The 20,569-nt window shown below is 39.6% G+C and overlaps 2 protein-coding genes and 1 non-coding gene across 6 annotated transcripts; all 3 read right to left on the bottom strand.

The window, feature by feature from the left end:
* Positions 1–1,068: 1,068 nt before the first annotated feature.
* trnaa-agc (transfer RNA alanine (anticodon AGC)) lies at positions 1,069–1,141 on the bottom strand. Its single transcript has one exon. It is a non-coding gene; the product is annotated as a tRNA-Ala (tRNA).
* Positions 1,142–1,910: 769 nt separating this feature from the next.
* Positions 1,911–8,317, bottom strand: mapre3a (microtubule-associated protein, RP/EB family, member 3a). Of its 3 annotated transcripts, none has more exons than XM_010768128.1 (7): positions 8,192–8,317; positions 6,302–6,439; positions 6,078–6,223; positions 5,469–5,661; positions 4,437–4,579; positions 3,870–4,022; positions 1,911–3,312 (listed from the first exon to the last, which is right to left on the bottom strand). In XM_010768128.1, exons 2-7 carry the CDS (start codon positions 6,420–6,422, stop codon positions 3,244–3,246), a joined length of 825 nt encoding a protein of 274 aa, XP_010766430.1. In that variant the 5' UTR covers positions 6,423–6,439; positions 8,192–8,317; the 3' UTR covers positions 1,911–3,243. The 3 variants fall into 3 exon arrangements, with proteins under 3 accessions (XP_010766430.1, XP_010766567.1, XP_010766497.1); XM_010768265.1 differs by having other exon boundaries at positions 5,505–5,661; XM_010768195.1 differs by having other exon boundaries at positions 6,302–6,429.
* Positions 8,318–8,711: 394 nt separating this feature from the next.
* On the bottom strand, positions 8,712–20,569 carry dpysl5a (dihydropyrimidinase like 5a). 2 transcript variants are annotated; one of them, XM_010768017.1, is made up of 13 exons: positions 20,468–20,569; positions 17,952–18,222; positions 15,809–15,967; positions 14,746–14,925; positions 14,556–14,624; positions 14,391–14,435; positions 14,084–14,159; positions 13,341–13,497; positions 13,110–13,251; positions 12,572–12,714; positions 12,238–12,445; positions 11,491–11,659; positions 8,712–10,871 (listed from the first exon to the last, which is right to left on the bottom strand). In XM_010768017.1, the coding sequence occupies exons 2-13, from the start codon at positions 18,210–18,212 to the stop codon at positions 10,786–10,788; spliced, it is 1,695 nt and encodes a 564-aa protein (XP_010766319.1). In that variant the 5' UTR covers positions 18,213–18,222; positions 20,468–20,569; the 3' UTR covers positions 8,712–10,785. The 2 variants fall into 2 exon arrangements, with proteins under 2 accessions (XP_010766319.1, XP_010766242.1); XM_010767940.1 differs by lacking the exon at positions 20,468–20,569 and adding an exon at positions 18,367–18,445.

Below are 20,569 nucleotides of genomic sequence, written 5' to 3'. Positions count from 1 at the left end.
TCTGTAATAAATATTGCTTATTTGTGGATCTGTATTTTACTGTCTAAATCTGCACCAAAGGGGACGCTTTAGGCTAGGAATAACATTGGGCTAAAATTAGGGTTAACAAGATGCTAAAGTACAATCATAAGTTTCGTAAAGTTATAAAGATATTGATGGAACCAAACTTGTTCAATAACTCAACAATAAAACATTTTCTTGGAAAGTGTTAATAGCCTAAGACTAAAACCAGTTTGAACTGTAAAATTACTGAACTATTACCCTCGAGAAAGTCTGAAACAGTTCTTGTTCATTTGAGACAGACCTTTTTTTTGGTTTGTATTTTTATTTGTATTTCATTTTAAGAAAGCTACAAACAGAGACGGCCGTTGGAAAACGTTACTCTCAACATTCTACGAAACCATAGCAACACACTGACACTGTCCAAACGTTTCTGTGTTAATTGTGAACGTAAAACATGACAGAAAGAGAAAAATGAGATACAAACTTTCGTTAACCTCAGAAAACTGTGAATAATGTTCATGGAGTCCGCTACATTGTGCTGCCATCTGCTGGTCTTCAATGGGACCGAGAAACGGCTGCTGATGGTACGTTAAACTTTCATGAGATTGTGATATGCTGAAGTTTCAGCGACGGTGACGCTCCCCCTGGACCACCATATCAGGTAAATCTCTTGAGGTTTTGATATTTTTTAGTCCAGAAAAATGTCACTTCTCATCGACCATACAAGTTCTTCTTCTCTAAGTCCGTTTATGTCGAAAGATGGTTCCCTAACTTCCCTCATTGTAACCTTTTCACGTTTTCTACTCTGATTTAAATAACACAATTGTTTTAAAGCAATGAACGTTTTAACAAAGGTATTTGAATAGCAGACACAGAGCAAGTTCTACCAGATAAAAAGCAGTCTGTTTATGTTGAAAATCGAGAGATAGTTCCCTCATTGTAACCTTTCCACGTTTCTACTCTGATTCAAATTACAAAATTGTTTTAAAGCAATTAACGTTTTAACAAAGGTATTTGATTAGCAGACACAAACACTAACTAGATGGTGAAATACAAAAGTCACACTGGAGGATGCGGGCATCGATCCCGCTACTTCTCGCATGCTAAGCGAGCGCTCTACCATTTGAGCTAATCCCCCGGATGACGTCCATTGAAGTAGCCACGATGAGATCCGTGGGCTGCAAGGGGTCTGAGTGTAATACATGGTATCTCTATTATTTGGAAAGAGGGGATTCAAATCCTCAGTAAACTTGTACATTTACTCAAGACTGAGAACAATTATTCATTATTAACTCCACTCAAGTAAAAAAGTGAAGGTACTTGTACTTTACTTGAGTATTTCTCATTACTTTATGTACTCACATTTACTACCATTACTTAATTTCGTAGGCAAATGTTGAACTTTTTACGCCACGACATTTCTTTCATATTTTTTAGTAACCAGTTACATTGCAGATTTAGGTTATTAATACAAAATATGGATCTACTAATATATAATCAAATATTATTATAGGTTGAGCTTTCTAGTAGTAGGCCTATATAAAGATATAAATTAAAATGAACCCCACTTTTACCAAGTGCAACTCTGAAATAATGAACATGTTAATGCATCAATTATAATTATTATAATATTTAAATACATTTAAATATGTTTAATGTATGTAATTTAAAATATATATGGTGCTTAACTGGGCCATTCCGCATAACGAGTACTTTTGGTACTTAAAATATGTTTTGATGCCAATACTTTTTTTACACTGTAGTATAGCTACTTTTACTTAAGTAAATCGTTTGAGTACTGCTTCCACGCCTGTTTATAGCATGCTAATGTAATGTTAATTAAGTGAACATTTAAACCATTTGAACTTGCAATGCAAAACTATTTCACTCAAAATCAACCACCACAATTTATTTCACAACTGTTTATTTTATTCAAAACTCAGAAGATGAGTGTTCTGTAGATGCTTACATGGTCAATGAATGCAAGTTTGAGATCAGACGACAGCCAGTTTGCTAGTAGAAAAAGCAGGTGAAGGACAAGGAGACTTCCTTAGTTTAACTGGATGCTTAAGATGACCAGTTACCAGATTGTATTAATACTGACTGTAAGCCAAACTACAACTCATAGCATATACCCTGGGCAACCCTTAACAGCAAATAAAAATAAAGTATGATTAGCAGGTAGACATGACAATACCTATCATGTGAAAGTGTGTCTGTGTTAATTCATTGTCAGGCTCCTTTATATTTTAGATTAAAACATTAGTACTGCTACAATCTATAACCTTGTGGTCAGTCTGCAGGTGGCTTTCCACCTCTAAATTTAAAACTCATAGGCGTCTGCATGATGGCCTTTAAGATACAACTGCCATTAATCAGGATCGTGCAACATCGGACAAAATCTCGACACAAATTACATATACAAAATATCACTCATTCACAGTCAATGTGTAACATTCTCATGCTCAGATATGTTGCTGATCAATAATGAATAATCACAGAGCACTGATCGTACGCCTTGAGTCATTACACCACAGAATTTCCTTCAGCGTTTCTACATGCCATGAACGCACCATACCAGAAACAAAAAGCTTGATTCTTAATCAAACTAAAACCATAACCAAAATAACACACATGGCCTCAGCTTTCACTTCATATACAGTAGGTTATGCACCAATTTTGCTACAGAAAGTTAATCATAATGAAATATAAGTTAAATAAATAAGAAATTGTTATTAAAAAGTCACCTTTGTTACAGTTTTAGTAGCTCTGTCCTGACAACACTTTAGAGCATTGTTGTTGCTGTGCTCTAAGCGCACAAAAGTCAAATAAATAACTCCATAACGAGCAAAGACTTTGTTCTCTCAGAAATCACTATGTAGGCAATATTTACAGACTCAAAATTCACTGTTTGCCATAACAACCTCCATGCCAGGCGTGGCTCGATTTGCTGCGTTACTCATGCTGAAATAACTGGGATATGTGGGACATAATTGTTACTGTGGAGGCAGGGAGGAGCAGCAGAAGATGATGCACAGTAGTGTGTATAGTGAGTAGACGGCCAGAGGGAGAATGGGGGGAGGTTATGCACAGATATACATATGAAAAAGAAAGGAAAAGACAGACAGGGAACAGAGATAACGGGGAGTATTTATAGGGAGCGTGCAGAAGGAATAGAAAACAAATGAGGGAAATAATAAAAGAAGATGGAGATGTTGGGGTGGGGGGGGGGTGAAGAGCTCAGTATTCCTCCTGGTCCAGGTGACCTTGTTCCTCGAGGTCCTCATCCTCCGGCGGTGCAAAGCCATCCTTAGAAACCGAGAAAAGACAGTTAGGTTGGTCCAATGTCCTAAAGAGTTGATGGTCGATATCTGGTGTTGTTGTCCTGGTTCAGTCCAGTGCATTCGCTTGAACAATTTTGATTTAGTCCAAACCTGCTGAACCGACTTTTAGAATGATTACATTACATTGCATTTAGCTAATGCTTTTATCCAAAGCCACTTACAATAAGTGCATTCGACCAAGAAGATACAAATTACACTTTATGTGCATTAGAAGTAGGCAATATGACAACATGATTAACATTTAATTATGTTTATAAACGTTATCTGACAGTCAGTTTGCAGCTTACTGCTGAGCCGAGGCGACTGGAAATATGGATTTGTTTCATTTTAAATGAGGTAGGAGAAAGGAACATTTGCATTGCACACAATGTTTTCCTAACTAGAAAGTGAATGTGTTCCTTGGGTGATGAGACGAGACATGGCTGAGTTTGTCTCAAAGAAGGCCTAACTCTCTGAGGAAAGGACATGCAGATTGAAATGGTGCAGTGCAGCCCGCATGTGTTGCAGTAAAAGGATGCATACCTCTGTTGCGTAGAGAATGTTGATTATACTGGACAGGACGGTGTTGTTTTCACTCTCGTGTTCCTGGCAGATCAGCTCGATGTCCCGTAGTTTGCTGAAGTAGAAGTCTCGCTCTTTCTCTAATCCGTCCACAGTCAACTTCAACTCCATCAACTGAGAAAGGAAAGAGAAAATAATATATGTTTTGATATAGGAAGGCAGTAGGCAAAAAAATAGGGCTCACAGCCTGTTAAAGTGCTAAGAGTTTGAGAAACTATTTGTTTTCACAGCATAATACTTTTCACATTAAAAGTAACATGATTTTTTTTGATTTTCTTCTTTGATATATATATATATATCTATTTTTGCATTTTAAGAAATGATATTGTTACAGGGCATACAAAACAAAAGAAAATAAAGTAAAAACTCTAAAATGCAAAATAATAACCAACAAATGAGGAGACATTTTGACTTGTTATTAAAGTAAAGCAAGATTACTAAAAGATGTAAAAATGTCCCGTGAAACAGTAGGTTTGAATATAGTGTATAAGGACTCCATAGACGTGAGAGAGTACTCTTGTTGTCTACCTGTTGATTTAGCTCCATGATCTCAGCATCAATTCCCCCGTTTCTAGACAAAGAGGGATTCTTCCTCATAACTGGAACGTTGTGTTGGACCCGTTGCGGTGTTGGCATGATTTTGGGAACTGTTGGAGATGTCCTCTGTGGTCCTTGGGAGTAAGAGAGATGATCAGAGAGGTTTATCATTTGAATTAAAACAGATTTGTAATGTTGGCTTTACAGCAAAGTGGCGATGGATAGAGCACATTATAGAGAGCTGATGTCATCAGCTTATAGCATAATGTTGTGCTTTTGAGATGCTATTTTGTTGTGAAACATTTTTGTTGTGTTGAAATTCTTTCACAACAAAACTGATACTGACAAAAAATGTGATTGCCAGATTGAATGTCCTGCTAAAATAATTAATACAGAAAAACCCTGCAAGTGCTTCAGCAGAGGCGTTAAACTCAAATTCAAAACATGCCAACACAGTTTTAAAATTAAATGCAGTCACTTTGCCCATTAACAACCACACTGCTCACCAGTGACTACCTCACATAGCAGCCTAATGACACACTGCAAGTCAATTTACATTGTCTGCCATGATTTTCAAGCATACATCTTTCACAGAGACAAAGCAAGCCTGGCTGACGTTACTATTGTTAGTAAAATGAGACAAACTTTCTAGTTTCTCTGTCTGGCTTTCAGGCAGATATAGGGCTGTGACAGTGTTGCATCAGCTGCTTGATGCAGGACACTGGAGAGAGTGGTTGCATTTGATATTTCTTCCGATTTTCTTGCACATCTGCTGATTGTGATCAATTAGAATTGGGAAGACAAGTTGCAATTGGCATTTGCAAGTCCGTGGTGATTGCTAAGATCCCAGCAGTACCTGTACCATACCTACACGGTGTCATGTGGCTTGTGAATGCTGGGCAGTGAGATGGACCTAAGAAGACAGCAGTCAGTCTGTGAATCGTGCTGCTCACACCACTTGCGCTTCAGAGCCATCCAAAGCTCAGCAAGAACGTGCAGCAAAGCCGAAACTGTTTGGTTTACCTGCGTATCTCTTTGGTTTGTGGATAAAGTGATCACCTGGGTTGGGGGCTGGGTTCACGTCTTGCCCCTGTCTGGCTAGTAAAGGGTCGTACTCCTTCCCATCGTAGTTGGCGTCGAAGAACTTCTTGAACCACTGCACGAATTCAAAGTTGTCCTGGAACTTCCCTTTTACAAGCTTTTCTACAGGAATTATCTGGAGGATGGAAACAGGAAATGCTTGAATATCTACATGTAATATAACAAACACCTCTGACTCGGTAGGTTCATTAGTTTGTGTTATTGTTCGACTTTGGTTAGTTTGGATTCACCAAAGTCACAAACAAACAAACTAACAAGCAACTCCCTTATTTTGCAAATGACTGTTTTTCTAAATGAATGATATCTGGTAGTTTGGTCTAATGCGTAGATACGGGATTTTGTTCCCTGTTGAACAGGACTGTCCGACAGGATAAGACTAAAATGTGTTTTCCTGCTGTTTGCTATTTCTCAAAACTGTTGGTGTGCTGACCGCCATCTTTTGTAGGTAAATAACTGATTGATTATCACAACCATGAACCAAGCCTTTGAAATACAGTGAAAAACATGATAATATGATAAAAGTGAACTGACTTTGTCCACACTCATCCTTTTGAAAGCTGCCTGAAGAACTTTGAAGTTGTGTATAGACTCATGCTCCAGCTTGGCTTGAAATTTGACCTTCTTCAGAAGGATACAGCCCGGGAACAACATGTCCATGAACTGGCAATATGCCGCTCCTGAAAAACACAAAGATGCATCAATATATTTGTGTTGTCTTCTCATTCAGGTTGAGCAGTATTTGAATGAAGCTTTACCTGAACACAGCTGTTCGATCTTCGTGTAGGTGAGGTGCAAAGAATCGTTGACCCATGCCAGCATGTCATGTCTACTGAGGTTGTCAATAGACACAGACGTGGCATACACATTCACAGCCATCCCCTCCCTGAAACCAACTTGAAAAGAGAGAAAATAAGACTTTCAGTTGGAGGTTTTTTTTGCCTTTTATCTAAGGCTTTACATTTATTGTCTAAAAGTACGTTTACAATATTTCCAACCGATAGCTTCGTCATTCTTTGATTGACCACAGTGTGAATAGGATATACACAGCTTGCTACTATCATCCTATCCCAACCTTCAGAAAAATGCGGAAGTGATCTACTTAGGCTGCAACTAACGATTCTCTTTTTTCATATAAAATGTCAAAATAACCTGTTACAATATCTTCCATTTTCTTAAATGTCTTCAAAATACATTTTTATCAAGTAAACCTAGAAATAATATATATTATTGTCTTGAACAACAACTTACAATAATGTGGTATATAATAAGGACCAATAACAATAAAGTGACAAAGTTCTAACTTTCTAAACAGTCTAATACCTTTTTAATAATGTTGTATTAGGACACATGCTTCTTTAAACTTATTTGGCGCATATAATAATAAATTATCAAAATACTTGTAAATTAATTTTGTTACTGTTGAGTGATTGACACATTTTTAAAGACCTACTTTGCTGGACTCATTTAATACAACCCATTTCTTGATATAATTGTCCTGGATATGTAGGATGTTATGCAGTAGTATTAATCTGTATACACTGTTCAACTCTTTGGTGGGGATTAGTGTTTCTTTGTATCCCAAGGTTGTTAGTGGTGGTTATCTTTGCGCAGTGACACTGGTGGTCCTGGACTTTGATGAGAAGTAGGCTGCTCTAGATTTTTGCCTGTAAACACAGTGCCTGACAAGCATCTTTAGTTTCAGCTTTAATCTACAGATGTGTTGAGAGCATAATCCCCCCTAGATTAAACAGAAATATCCTGATGTTTGTGAGCAGCTTTACACATCTGGCAGAGGCACACTTCTCTCTGCTCACTTTCCTGCTAATACCCCTGGTGGAGTTGTGTCAGAATGGGCCTGTAAACCCTTGACATTCCCTGCAGTAAAATGCCACATTAATGGTATTTAATATTAACACAATAATTAAATACCAGGTCACACGCCGCACTGTGTCTGCATGAGCCACACAGAAAGATACATTATAGTAGCGTTTCTCACATAAAACACTAGTAAAACGCGTATCTGTAGTGTCGGCGGTCCTTCATGGTGATAATAACAGTGATATTATTGTGACTGCAGCTTCAGCAGCGTGCAGCAGTGTCCCATGGGGCTTTGCTAGCTTACAATTATATGCTTATAAACTACAACAAACAATACAACGTGTGTATAGGACCAAACAATGCATGCTGGGCTACATCCACTGACACATTCCTTGCAGTTTGTGCATTTTCTAATGAATATATATTATATCATCACAACAAGAAAGGAAAGTCTATTCTGCTAAAACCGTCCGGGCCTCTTCTAGAAACTCCGGTGAGGACTGCAGCAAAACGTTTGGTGCAAAACACGAAAACTAACAAGCAGCAATGGGGCGGGGGTCCGGCATTTAAAGCCCGAGCTGAGAACAATAAATGCCCCGTTTGCTGGGTGGCTTTCGGTTTTTAAAAAAAACCGCAACGCTGGTGCTGGTGTTCTCCTAGCGGCCCCCTCTACAGGCCTCCCCGAATAGCTCAGGACTGTCAGTGCACGGGAAATATCCTCTCTGCATGGGAATAAAAAACACGCTCCCCCGGACAAAAAGAGAAACACACAAAGCGAGTGCGCGTGAACTGATTATTTACAGGTTATTTAGCGCTTTGATACTCACTGTTTTCACGGGTGTGTGTGTTATCACGCTGGCTGTATTCCTTATGTCAATGCTCGCTGCTGTCGTCGTTGAGCCAGTGCGCGGTGCAGTGCTTGGTAACGGGCCGCCCTGTCTGGGGCTGCAACAATCCTGCACCTACCGCGCATGCGCATGACTCCACGCTGTTAAAGGTTCATTATAAATAGGACTTTAGAGCTAAGAGACACATCATGTGTCTGTTGGGTTTTAGGCCTGCCGGTGACTGAGGGTTTACTGAGTTCAGGCTACACAAAAACACCTTATGTTATTGTGTTTATACATGGTGCTGGATTTAAAACTTGTCATCAACAGAGGTGATATTCAGATAATTCAAAGTTAAATTACAATAGTAATTTGTAATGTAACAACCGTTAACATTGATTTTCTATAGCGATTTATCTGGCAATGATTTAGTCAATTCATTGTTTTGGTCTAAAATGTCACAACAAACAAATCCGTCCAGCCCTTACAATTTATTAAGGCTTTTCATATACATTTCATATAAAGGAACCATACAAATAAAAGGTTTTTTCGTTTTTTGTTAAAGCCATACACAGTTGAAATTAGTTCCCAAACTAGACATTGCTTTTTGTTTGTCAAATAAAGCTGTCAAATTATAAAGTGAACAAAAAAGTACAATATTTTTTTCTAAAATATAAATAAGTATCAGTACAATGTAACAAGTTTTACAGTCCAAGTAAGTAAGTGAGTAAATGTTACTTTCCAATCAGACACAGGATTTAGTTGGAGATTTCATTGTGGTTTATTTGCACTCAAATCATGTGATATAGAGCTGCAAGGGAAAAACAAGACATAAAAGGAATTAAATGTGGTAACACATTGTTCAGCACCGGTGTACATTTGGGACAGGGGAAGATTCACTAGAGCTTCTAAAAGTAACATTGTACAAAAAACAAACAATGATGTAGGAATGTAACTGTAGAGTGAGGATCTTCTGTTAAAAATAATCAAAATCTTGTGTGCATACCTGCTTTACACAACAGGTTTTACAAAAACAAAACAAAATCACGTACAAAGACAATTATTCACAAGAAATACTCTGTAACTAAACAAAACAATAAAAATACAGTAGTAGTATCAGTGCTTTTCCTTAGTTGCTCAACAAGCATGCCTTCCAGTTATAATGCTTTCAGTGTCCTACAGTGTGATGGCATTTGATACCCTGACAACATGGCCTTCATTGACTAACATATCTGCTTAAATCAATTCCACTCTGTGAATGCTGAAGAGGATCCCATCATCTTCACTTTAACCATCACAGTAGGGCTGGGCAATAGGGAAGAAAACATGTATCACAATATTTTGGGCCAAATACCTCACTATTGTGTCATATTGTACGGTTAACCATTGATGCTTTCACAAAAAAAGGGAGAATTTTGATAATTATTACCAGTAATGCGGATTTAAAGACTAATCAGGTAAAGGCAAATAATATAAAAAGCTAAAGAACAGTGCGGTAAATTGAGAAAATGTAACTTTAAACCAGGAACAGAAAGCTTACAATAACAAATTCTAAAAACACATGTAGTCACATATCACGATATAATATTATTGCCCAGCCCTACTTCACAGTGGTGTAATTGTCAAAGGAATATGTTACACCCTGCCTTTTAGACCAGTACAAAATGACCAAAGGAACATCATGATCTGTGCCTGGCGATGTGTTTGTGGGTGTCAGTGTTCTCAGGTGAGAAGAAGGCAGTTTGGGTGAGACTTTTTGCTCTCTGTGGTGAAATGGATACGTTAAAAAAAAATGCATTGCAACATTAGTGCTTATTACAGTAGTTCTAACTATGCTTCCATGCACACAGCATAGGTTCATTCACATTTGGTGGAGGTGGAACAGACGTCTATTCGGCTATAAGGCTGTAAACATGATCGGAAATACTTATCGGTGAATAATTAACTACTGAACCAAGACCTCGTTCTTATTTAGGAAATATTTCTAACGCGGTAGCATCGACGGAAAATAGCACAATACAATATAAATAATCAATAAACAAACGCATATAAAAAGTTAGCTTGCATTATGATACTTCAAATTGGTCAAATATTTTTCATAACTGACATTATAATGTCATGCCCTTGTAACAATTTATTACATGTCATTCACCCAGGCTCGCAGTAAGAAGGACATTTGTGATATGTGTGACATTAAATCATGTAAAAAGGCATCTAAATAGTACATGATACAAGTGCAAAATCGTATTTTACAGTGAGGTAACACAATCGCATCATAAAAACCATGACTCACCTCTATACTCCTAAAACTATTAGTAAGATATTTCCCCTAATGTAATCCAACAGCCAAAGATATTCATTGGCAACACTTTTTTTATTTGCTGCTTATATTTGGTTAACAATTGACTCCATTTTTGGTAACCAATAATAGTTTGATCGATATTCAAATATTGTTACGGCAAATATCCTACAGTTTAACGTGTCCTATGTTACTGTGCTGAGTTCAACATACAAACTCCAGAAAGAAAAACAAGTTGTCTTGCTTGGCCATATGTTTCCCTCAGGTGTCGATCTTCAGCGTCACTTCTGATTGGTTACCAGATTCCGCTGGATCTCCCTCCAGGAGGAGCGAGGATCCTGGCCGAGGACCTCTTAGGAATTTTGTCATCGATCTGGGCACCTGGAGCAGAATATGATGGTGCGCAGGGTTCAGCACAAGGTATTTCTAACTAAATCATATTTTCTTTCAAGGGTTGTCTCGAAACAGCTTTAAATATAATTTATTCTCATTCCGTTTAATTGGACGTGAAAGTATATTGACATGGAATACGGCCATTTGTTGCTCGAATAATACAAACAGAAAATAATCCAACAAATCCCCAGGCATCAACCCTTTGTGCATTTGATGCAAAAAGCTATCTACTGTCAAATCTGTCTAATTAAGAAATAACATTTAAAAAATATATATTATTTAAAAGTGTACTAGGCAACTCTTGGTCAGAATGTGAGGAATATATCTGAAAACCAGGAGGGGTAAGCCTTCTGTTCTGTATACCTTTTGAGGTGCCAAGAATTACTCAACTACATTTCTCATGTCTATGGCGCCCTCATCAGGCTAAGTGGTGTATGTTAACCTTTTTAAAAAGCCACAAGGTGCCTCAGTCACAAGACACACAGCATCTCAACAGGTGGAGAAAAGAATAGCCAAAAAAGGCATCTATATCACATTCCTGGTGACATCATATGCAAGTTAAAATGGAAATGTTCACGGATATCTGAATGAATCTGCTGGTTCTTACCAGACAGGCTGAAGCTGGACCCTTGGAGGTCCCTCACGCCGCCGTGCCGAGTGGAGGGGCGCGTCGGAGTGTCCAAATCTGAAACCCCAACTTCCCTCTTTCCTGAGTTGAGCACCGGGACTACTTCACCAGTGTAGGGCTCTCGTTCCACAGCTTTCACAGCCTGGCTCTGGAAAGTCAACGTGGTAAGGCAAATAAATGAACACAATCAGGTTAATGAACATTTGTAAGCAAACTAACTTGTTATGGAATAGTTTTATACCTAGTTATAAACATGAGTACTAACTAGAAGAAGTATTAAAAGTAAAAGACCAAAAGTAGCTCTTCTGACAGCTAAGATTGCAGATTTGTAGGACTACAGTTGGTCTGCAAGATTTAATTTAAGATTGAACAAAGAGAGGTTTGAAAAGCTTTGAAGTTTGATGATGAAATAGAAACGTTTTGGAGAAAGGAAAGGAGAGAAAGAAAAGAGAGACAGTAGGTAGGTACCAAAGAAGAAAGGGATGGGAAGACAACGGGAAACCAATAAAAGGAAAACTAAATTAAATTAAAGAAAGGAATGAGAGAGAAAGAAAGATGGATAAAATAAGGACAGAAAGAAGAAAAGAAGGAAGGAAGGAATGGATACAAAATAACTAAACAAATATGGGAAAAAATCAAAACAAAGAATGAAATAAGTAACAAAGAAAGAAGGAGTGGATCAAGAAATAAATGAATAAAGGAAGTAAAGATGGTCGTGTCTGATACCTTTTCCCTCTGCACCATCTTCTTGTAGAGGAGATCCGGGAAGGTCCTCAGGGGGCAGAACTTCCCCGAGCCCTCAGCACATGTAAACATCCCGTTCTCATAGACCACACGGCCCCGGCTGATGGTGACCAGCGGCACGCCATGACAGCGGAGACCCTCATACAGGTTCACATCTCCTCCCTGGAACTGGGTATCCACAGAAATGGTCCTGCAGACAGAGATGGAAAGAGAAGAAGATCCAGTTCATTCAGAAACCCAATCAGCTTTTAGTGATTGGAGATAAAAGCTGCTGTGAGGCACGCTGGTCGATGAATTGACGGATAGAGTTTCATACTTGGATCCCTCGGGGTCCCAGACCACCACATCAGCGTCTGCTCCCGCGATGATCCGCCCCTTCTTCGGGTAGAGGTTGTAGATCTTGGCTGCGTTTGAGCTTGTGACGGCAACAAAGCGATTCTCATCCATCTTACCTCCAATCTGGAAATTAAAGAAAAGACAACACTTGTGTTTGTAACCTTAAGAAAAAAAGAAAAGAGGGACAGTGCACATTATTAAACATTGTTGTATTTGCCAAGTTACTATTTATTATCTGTAGTCACTGGAAAATGTTTTCAGGCACCCTAAAACAATTTATAATAAAAAAAAAAAATAGAAATCATTAAAACATGCTAAATAGAGACTTACAATAAAGGGCATTGTTACTGAAAATATGGACTTAAACATCTGGCTGAAACACCAAAAGCAGAAACATATTGTTCTGCCCTTAGAGTCGTTATTTTCTCCTTAGAATCGATAACCACCAATCCAAAACAGATGCCCTATTTTTTGGCGGTTTTCTAGCAGCCACTCGGGAACAAAAGAGCTCCACATACCACTCCTTTCTCCCAGATGACGCTCATGCGATCCTCAATGCCGGGGAGCCCGTGGGGGATCTTTGTGAAGTCATCCTTACCCATCGCTCTCTGTTTGGTGGTGAATGGACGGTGGTCCGAGCCCACAACATTCAGAGTGTCGCTGCGGCCAAACAGAATGAGATCACATTTAGACACCAGAAACACTGACATCAGACTACATTTAGTGTGAGGTTTTCTGGTTTTCCTCACTTTCCCAGCAGGCTCATTAGGTAGTTGGGAGTGCTGGGGTCTAGGCGGAGAGGGGGCACAGTGACGTGTGCAGCAGCGTAGGCCCAGTCCTGGTGGTAGTAGTGCATCCCGTTCAGCACAGCGTGGGCTGTGGTGGTTTCCCCGTGGACAACCTTACCTGTGGTTAGACAGTACATATAAAAAGGCACACCAAGTCAAATGATAGTGAAAAGAGTGCTGTAAGAAAAGGGACAGAGGTTAAGCATGCAATAGTTATTTAGCAAGCAGACCACTTTTGTCCAGAAAATTACTGTTTCATTACTTTTCATGAGATTTTAAATGTGTTGGAATGCAGAGCAAAAAAATTAGGACTGGGATAAGATGGGGGGTGGGCAACTAGAAAATGTCCATACAGTAGTGAGGGGGGGTTTCTCTGGAGCCAGCTTTTGGTAAAACATTACATTCATTGTCCTTCACATAGCGTCCCACTTTCTCACCCCGAAAAAACATGGCTGAATATTTGGGTATTTCCAAGATGCAGTATGTGGCCACACTCAGGAAATGCAAGATGGAAAGAAGAGTATTTGGTCCCAGTTCATATTTCAGGGCTTGTAAAAAACCAAACTGATTGTTAAGTCATACAGTAAATCTCTTTGATAGAGCTTCCCTTGTATACATTGAAGCTATTTCATTTTCTAAATACATTTATTTTACAAGTTCATATTATTTGCTTTGAAAAAGTTCCCAACAGAAGTAGGCCTTACCCTGCATCTTGGCTGTAGCAACGACATCTCCTGCAGACATGCTGGACACATTGACCAGATAGATCGGGCAGTGGGCCTGGCAGAAAACACACACACACAGGGAATACATTATAATATAGAAAAACTCATGTTGTCTTCTCCACATCATAATTTGCAAAAATCTATATATTTTATTTATTTTCCTAAGACATGTTTTCCTGTGCACTCAGACTAGTGCTGTTTTTATTATTTTTAGAAAAGGTCTTTATAGGTTTTTTTTGCGAACAAACTCATTTTCCTTTATTTGTGCTGAAGGGATCTCACTCACCCTATTTGCGATGGTGATCGCCCTGTGGGTCGCCTCTGCTTCCAGCTGCAAAGAAACATAATTATGTGAGTTATCATCTTGAGATATAATTATTTTATTACAAAAATAATATCAATACTCTTGACAAGACTCTGGATATAATGAAAGTCATCCTGAGTATGTTACCTCTTCAGGCCTGCTGATTTCTATCCCCTCTGGGCCGCTGATGCCCAGGTCCAATGCTTCCTTTGCGCCCTGCGAAGAGACAAGAGAATATCATGAATAATATTGACTACAAATGGCTACAAAATTAATTAACACAAGCATCTATGATAACTTGATGTGTTAGATGAACAAATATAAGTGATCCCCTCACCTCGGCCACCAGCTCCCCGTTCTCAGCGTGGACCCTTGCTATGGCTCCGATGTCCTTACACTGCTGCAGAGCCTGGAAGAGCTCGCTGTCCCTCAGCATGAACATGTCCTTATAGGCCATGAACATCTGGAAGGAATTCACCCCGTGCTCCCTCACCAGCTTCTCCATCTCAGCTCGCACCTGCAGGAAGTGTAAATGAGCCTCAGCATCTCTCCGCTTGAACCAAGTGTCTTTAAAAAATATATATATCTGGGCCACGGTCAAATAGTTTGAAACTGTTTTTGCTTAGGAATGTTATTAACTGAGTGAAATGACCCAGAAGTATCTAAGTGGCAGCCATGATAAGGGCTGGTCCAGTTGTATACATTATATGGAAAGCTGCTTCAATTTTTCCTTTCATATCTCCTTTAGCATAGGGAACACTGGATCATGCTTTAACCAATGAAAAGAGATAATTAAGTCCCACAATTCCATGCGCAAGGAACATATAAAGCAACGCAGCAAAGTGACATTCTGTTTAAGATAGGAATCTTAATGTGATTTAAGCAGCATTTAGTTTGTCACTTTGACCAATTTCTATGTATTGTTACCAACGTTGCTGAAAAATAAATAATCTGCCATTGCATAACATCATGACATTTTCCAAAGAGGTCAAGGAAAAGCTGTAAAGAAAGGAAGTCATTTTTTTTTTTACCATAGCCCAGGTCTCTGTTATTGGTGTATTTTTTATTTCACGTTCTTTTAAACTGTTTGTATATTTTTGTAGATAAGTAGAGCCTAAAAATATATAATGGATAGTTACTTCAGTCTGAGAGATTTTGCTTTGTCCTGGCATTATAATTAAAGGCCCCTTGTTTGGGAATCTTTTAACTCATCTCCATGTCTTCGCCTGCAGGTGGGCGATAATAACCACTCAAGGAATTGTACGAAATCACTTACAGAGGTGCAGCAGAAGTAAGACACATCACACTACACAACTAAAGCTATGAGGTTTTTTTCGCTGAACATTATTTTGAATAGGGAAAATAAATCATGTGTAGTGGGAGACACAGTGACGGATTACCTTGGGTCCCCAACAAGTCACTCCCACGTGCAGAGCGTAGTCGCAGCAGGCTTTGGGGTCCGCCGAGCTGCGGCACTTCTCGTAGGCTTCCAGCAAAGACTCATTCTTCTCTGGCAGAACGTGTCCGATCACCATTGTTGTACCGCCAGCAAGAGCCGCCTAGAAGAAATACAGACAACAGTTATTAAGTTACCCAAATTGTAGGGGGGTAATTCTGTAATTATTATTATTAAAGACTTAAATGCACTGAGGTTAACTAGAAATAACTGACTTAACTGAAATAATAATTAAACCGCGGCATTAAGCGATGTTAAAGGAGAATATATTGATTTATTAAACCCATAAATACTAAAGAGAGTAATCAACATAACTCTTCTGCTCTGGGCATAAAGGTAGAAGCCACAATTGCTATTAATGCACATTTGTTATGGTTATTTGTATAACGATTGCTGAGGGGAATACAAATCCTTTAGTAGTCAATTAACTGCCCCTCACAGTATAATCAAAGCTCACTGTATAATATATTTTTTACGACATCAGCACTTATTGCTTATTATCTCCCATAGACTAAGATGTTTCAAACCCACGCGTACAGTAGATGTGAATAACCCCGACACGTGAAACAGAGTGTGTTTTGTGTATGAGTGCATGCTTCACTGAGCATCTGTCAGCTGACCCCTAGAGAGTGAAGAGGGAGGGGACACGAAGAGGAGTGGGGGCTTGTGTCTGAGAGCCATTGTCTCCAAGCACAATGGCGTTAGTGAAAAGGCTTTGCAGCAGTCTTTGCAGCAGCCCCCCGGTATCCATGGAAACGGATACCGATCTGCATTTGTCTCCGGACTCTTTTTTTTTTGGAGCGTGTAGGGAGGGGCGAGGCAGAGAGGAGTGAGGAGAATAGTGTCTGTCACCGGCGTCTACCGGCAGCAGTCTGTCTGTGCAGTTCCTAAATCTGAAGCCCAGCCTCCGTCACCTCTCATACTCCATCATTTCTCACAGTGTTGAGTCATCATGGAGCCCTGAAGGCAGAGCAGGGTATCCCAGGCTTTATCAGACGCCATGGTGACTTTATTCCACACATTCTGGCAGCCTCGCTAACAGCAGAGGGCCAACTCATTCCAGTGTGATGCTGGTGAAACACACGCTCTGCAAACTTGTGATACTTCAAGTAAAAAACCCACATACAACTGCCAAGTAGGGCAGGTTTAAGTGGATGAATCTGCTGATTATTCTCTTTAAATAATTGATAATCATTTTGTCTGAGAGAGATGTCCATTACAAGTCTAGCTTCTATTTGTAATGCTTCTTAGCTTTTTTTTTTTTATTGAATCTCACTCTCTGAGGGGCTTATTACAGATCTGAGTCCAAGGTGTCTGTCTAGCCAACAAATAAACTCAAATATATTCGACTAACAATCATAGGGAAAAAAAAGAACATATTCAAATATTGGAAACTGAAACCAGGAAATCTTGAAAAAATGACTCAACAGATTAGTCGATAATGAAAGTGTCCAATTAACTTTCGGCCCATTTACTAATGAGTTAATCAACTAATGGCTAGGGGCTCTACCTCCAAAATGAATAGCATGGCTGAAATAAAACCCCCAAAACTGAAATGTTTTACAACATTACAGCCGCCTTCCTCTGCCTCGTTTAACTTATAAGATGCTGTATATCATTGTATCATTCCATTTTAATGCCTCATATTTAATATAATTTTAGTGTTTACATTTTGCTCTAATTTGGTTATTTTACCTAGACATGGTAATAGAGTAGTCATATCTCAAAAACAACAACATAATGGATGACAACAAATTACATATCAAAACCAAACGGAAAAAGCTTCTCTGAAATCTTAGCTAAAATAAGCATCATTAATAAGCTTGCAATGATCTCTATCTAATGGGGAAAGAACACATTTGTGAACATAGGAAGTCTAAAAAGGTGATATCCACGAAAGTCAAGCACAAAAACTTGAACTTGAAAATGTAGGTCACAGTCTTAATTTGCAAATCACTGCTCTTATTTCATGCTTTGACTTGCTTTGACATTTAGTGTTGCCTGTGCTCTGATCTACAATTAGGATAGGTGTCCTACTTCAAGTCTTAACTCTCCTCTCTTCCTTTTCATTCCCAGCAGGACGTTACCTTGGTGCCGCTGTAGAAGTCGTCTGCCGTGGTGGCGTTCATGAAGCTCTCCTCCAGGTGGACGCTGGTGTCGATCCCCCCGGGGAGGACCAGTTTTCCAGAGGCATCGATGACTTTGGCTCCACCTGGGATCATCATCTCCTTGCCCACCTGCTGGATGATGCCGTTCTCGATGTAGACGTCGGCCTCCTGGGTGCAGTCATCGTTCACCACCTTACCGCCCTTTATAAGGATCCGCACATTCCCTGAGCTGGAAGACATGGCTATAGATCTGTAAGGAAAAAAGAAGGAGAAAGATACTCATTTAATCCTGTTTTGTTCGGTATTGTGAGCAGCCGCTAAAACTGTAGTAAACTGACTCAAATCTAAACAAGAAAAGGCACAAAAACTGCAATTTTTCTATGAGATAGATTACTTTTTACAGTTCCTCATCTTGAGTGTGTAGTAAGTCTAGCAGAGCTAAGAAGCAGTGATGCTGCCCTGAGACTAGTCTGTCAGGCTGTGACTGACATCAGCTAGAGGACTGAGGAGGCTGTCACTGCCTGTGACCTGACATCCCAGTGCACAGTGACGTAGTGGGGATTAGAAAGAATCCAGTAGTGGATCACAACAAGGCAGACAAGGGTCAATAAGGGGTTTATTTTGAAAGGACTAGAGCAGCATAAAGCCACTAACAATGATGTCCACTCCAATAATCATAGTGGCCAAACAATATGAGCTGAGAAATGTATTGGTGTTCCTGACATTCATTGAAAATGTCTCTACTAGCAAAGAGTCATGAGCTTTCCCCAGCTGGACCAGGTATGGAACGTTACAGTTTCAATTATATTCTCAATTATTTTAGAGACCGGGGTCATTAGGCAAACTTCATTGCACAAAATCATGCAAAGTATCACAGTAGTATCCAAACAATCCTCATCATTTAAAACATCCACAGGAAATAATTGGACACCCAATAGGGCAAGGTATGTCCAATCTGTAATCTGAAAATGTAAAATCCATGTCAAGGCCGAAAAATGATAAATATTAGGGTTAATATGCAGTGCTGCCCAACCTATGGATTTGTACCCACAAAAGGGGTCGTCAGAGGTTTCCACTACACACTATTTAGACTTTTCTCTACTCTTTTATTTTTCACCTATTCAACAATTTTACCTCTACTGCATCTCCTAATAAGATAATACGATAAGATGTCCTCAATATTTGTTCTATCAGAGTTTTTTGGTTACATGGTTTACATTTTAAAAAAGTACACCTGCTTGGTATTCTATTGATTGAATCCAGTGTTTTCGACAGTAGGCTAACTAAAAAGTCATTCCTAGCAGCATGGAGAGTTAAAACAGCCTGCTAAAATATTTTTTTTTTAAATTACATTTTCAGTATAATAAATAAATAAATATCTACAGTGACATTTTGGCCAGAACTACAAAGGTTGCTCCACTCCTTCTTGGGTAATCTGGGTCTTTGATCAATAACAAAGAAACAACCTCGAAGATCTGCTCCTCCCTTCCATTCTTCACCAGTGTATTAGTGATGTGATGTTATGATGTGTGTGTGTGGGCATCCTGCGTGCTTGCGTTCTTGCGCGTGTGCAGGATGCGTACGTATGAGGGTGCGGCAACTTTACTGCATGGCATGGACTCCTTCACACATCCAGATCTGATGCCTGATAATGGGAGGAGAGGAGGATGGCTTATGATGGGCATTAATCCTAACAGGCTTCAAGTTAGGAGGCGAAACAGTCATTCAAAAAGGTCCTGTGTTCCCAAATAGCCTGGAAACAGCTACACCCAATAAAGTTATTATGATAAGACAGGGCCTATTGCTCATGCACTATGGAAGTTGACGCCGGTTGTCAATAACAAACAGGTGAGCTATGATTTAGGACCTATCAATATGACATAAAACGTAAATAGATAGATTATTCATTTAACTGTGGTATACACTCCACATGTTTTTTAATGTTCACTTTGTAGTATACACATAGCCGATAGTATAGGCAGGGCCTTGCTAATGTTGGCCAAATGTCTTTATTTTTTATTTGATTTGCCCATTAATGGTATTTAAAATGCAATCGCATATGTCAATAAGTAGAAAACATAATTATCCAGGCAGATAATTATACATTTACTGTAAAGGTGTAATCGCAGCGGAGTGATGACACTTCCACTTGTGAGACCTGACACAAAGAACCCGGTCCCCATCCGGCATGAGCGGCGGAGGCACAGCGAGCATTAGCGACCTACAAACCACTTCACCGCCTCTCAGTCCGCCTCTTCCTCCACAGTGAGGACGGGCCTGCTATTTAAAGTCTCTCCACATTGTAACCCTGCACAAAGGTTCTGAGGTGCAGTTGCACTTCAGGGTTTGTGGAGACCCGTGGAGGCTGGCAGGCAGGGCAGACACTCAGCCGTGTAGCCCGGGGGCATGGAGACAAATCTCCGGGCTCCAGGAGAGGATTCCCCCCATCAAAGGGCCACCTGCTCAGAATAAAGCTGAAGGTGTGCACCACATACCTCCTCTCTCTGCTGCTGCTGCTGCTGCTGCTGATCCACGCGTCTCTCTGCTTACTTTCCTACAGGAACAGGAGGCAACACAATCCGTGGATGGCACCTTCC

This window comes from Notothenia coriiceps, unplaced genomic scaffold (genome assembly GCF_000735185.1).
Source record: "Notothenia coriiceps isolate Sejong01 unplaced genomic scaffold, NC01 NC01_scaffold00000120, whole genome shotgun sequence".
Classification (NCBI taxonomy): domain Eukaryota; kingdom Metazoa; phylum Chordata; class Actinopteri; order Perciformes; family Nototheniidae; genus Notothenia; species Notothenia coriiceps.
This window is presented reverse-complemented; position numbering and strand designations above follow the sequence as displayed.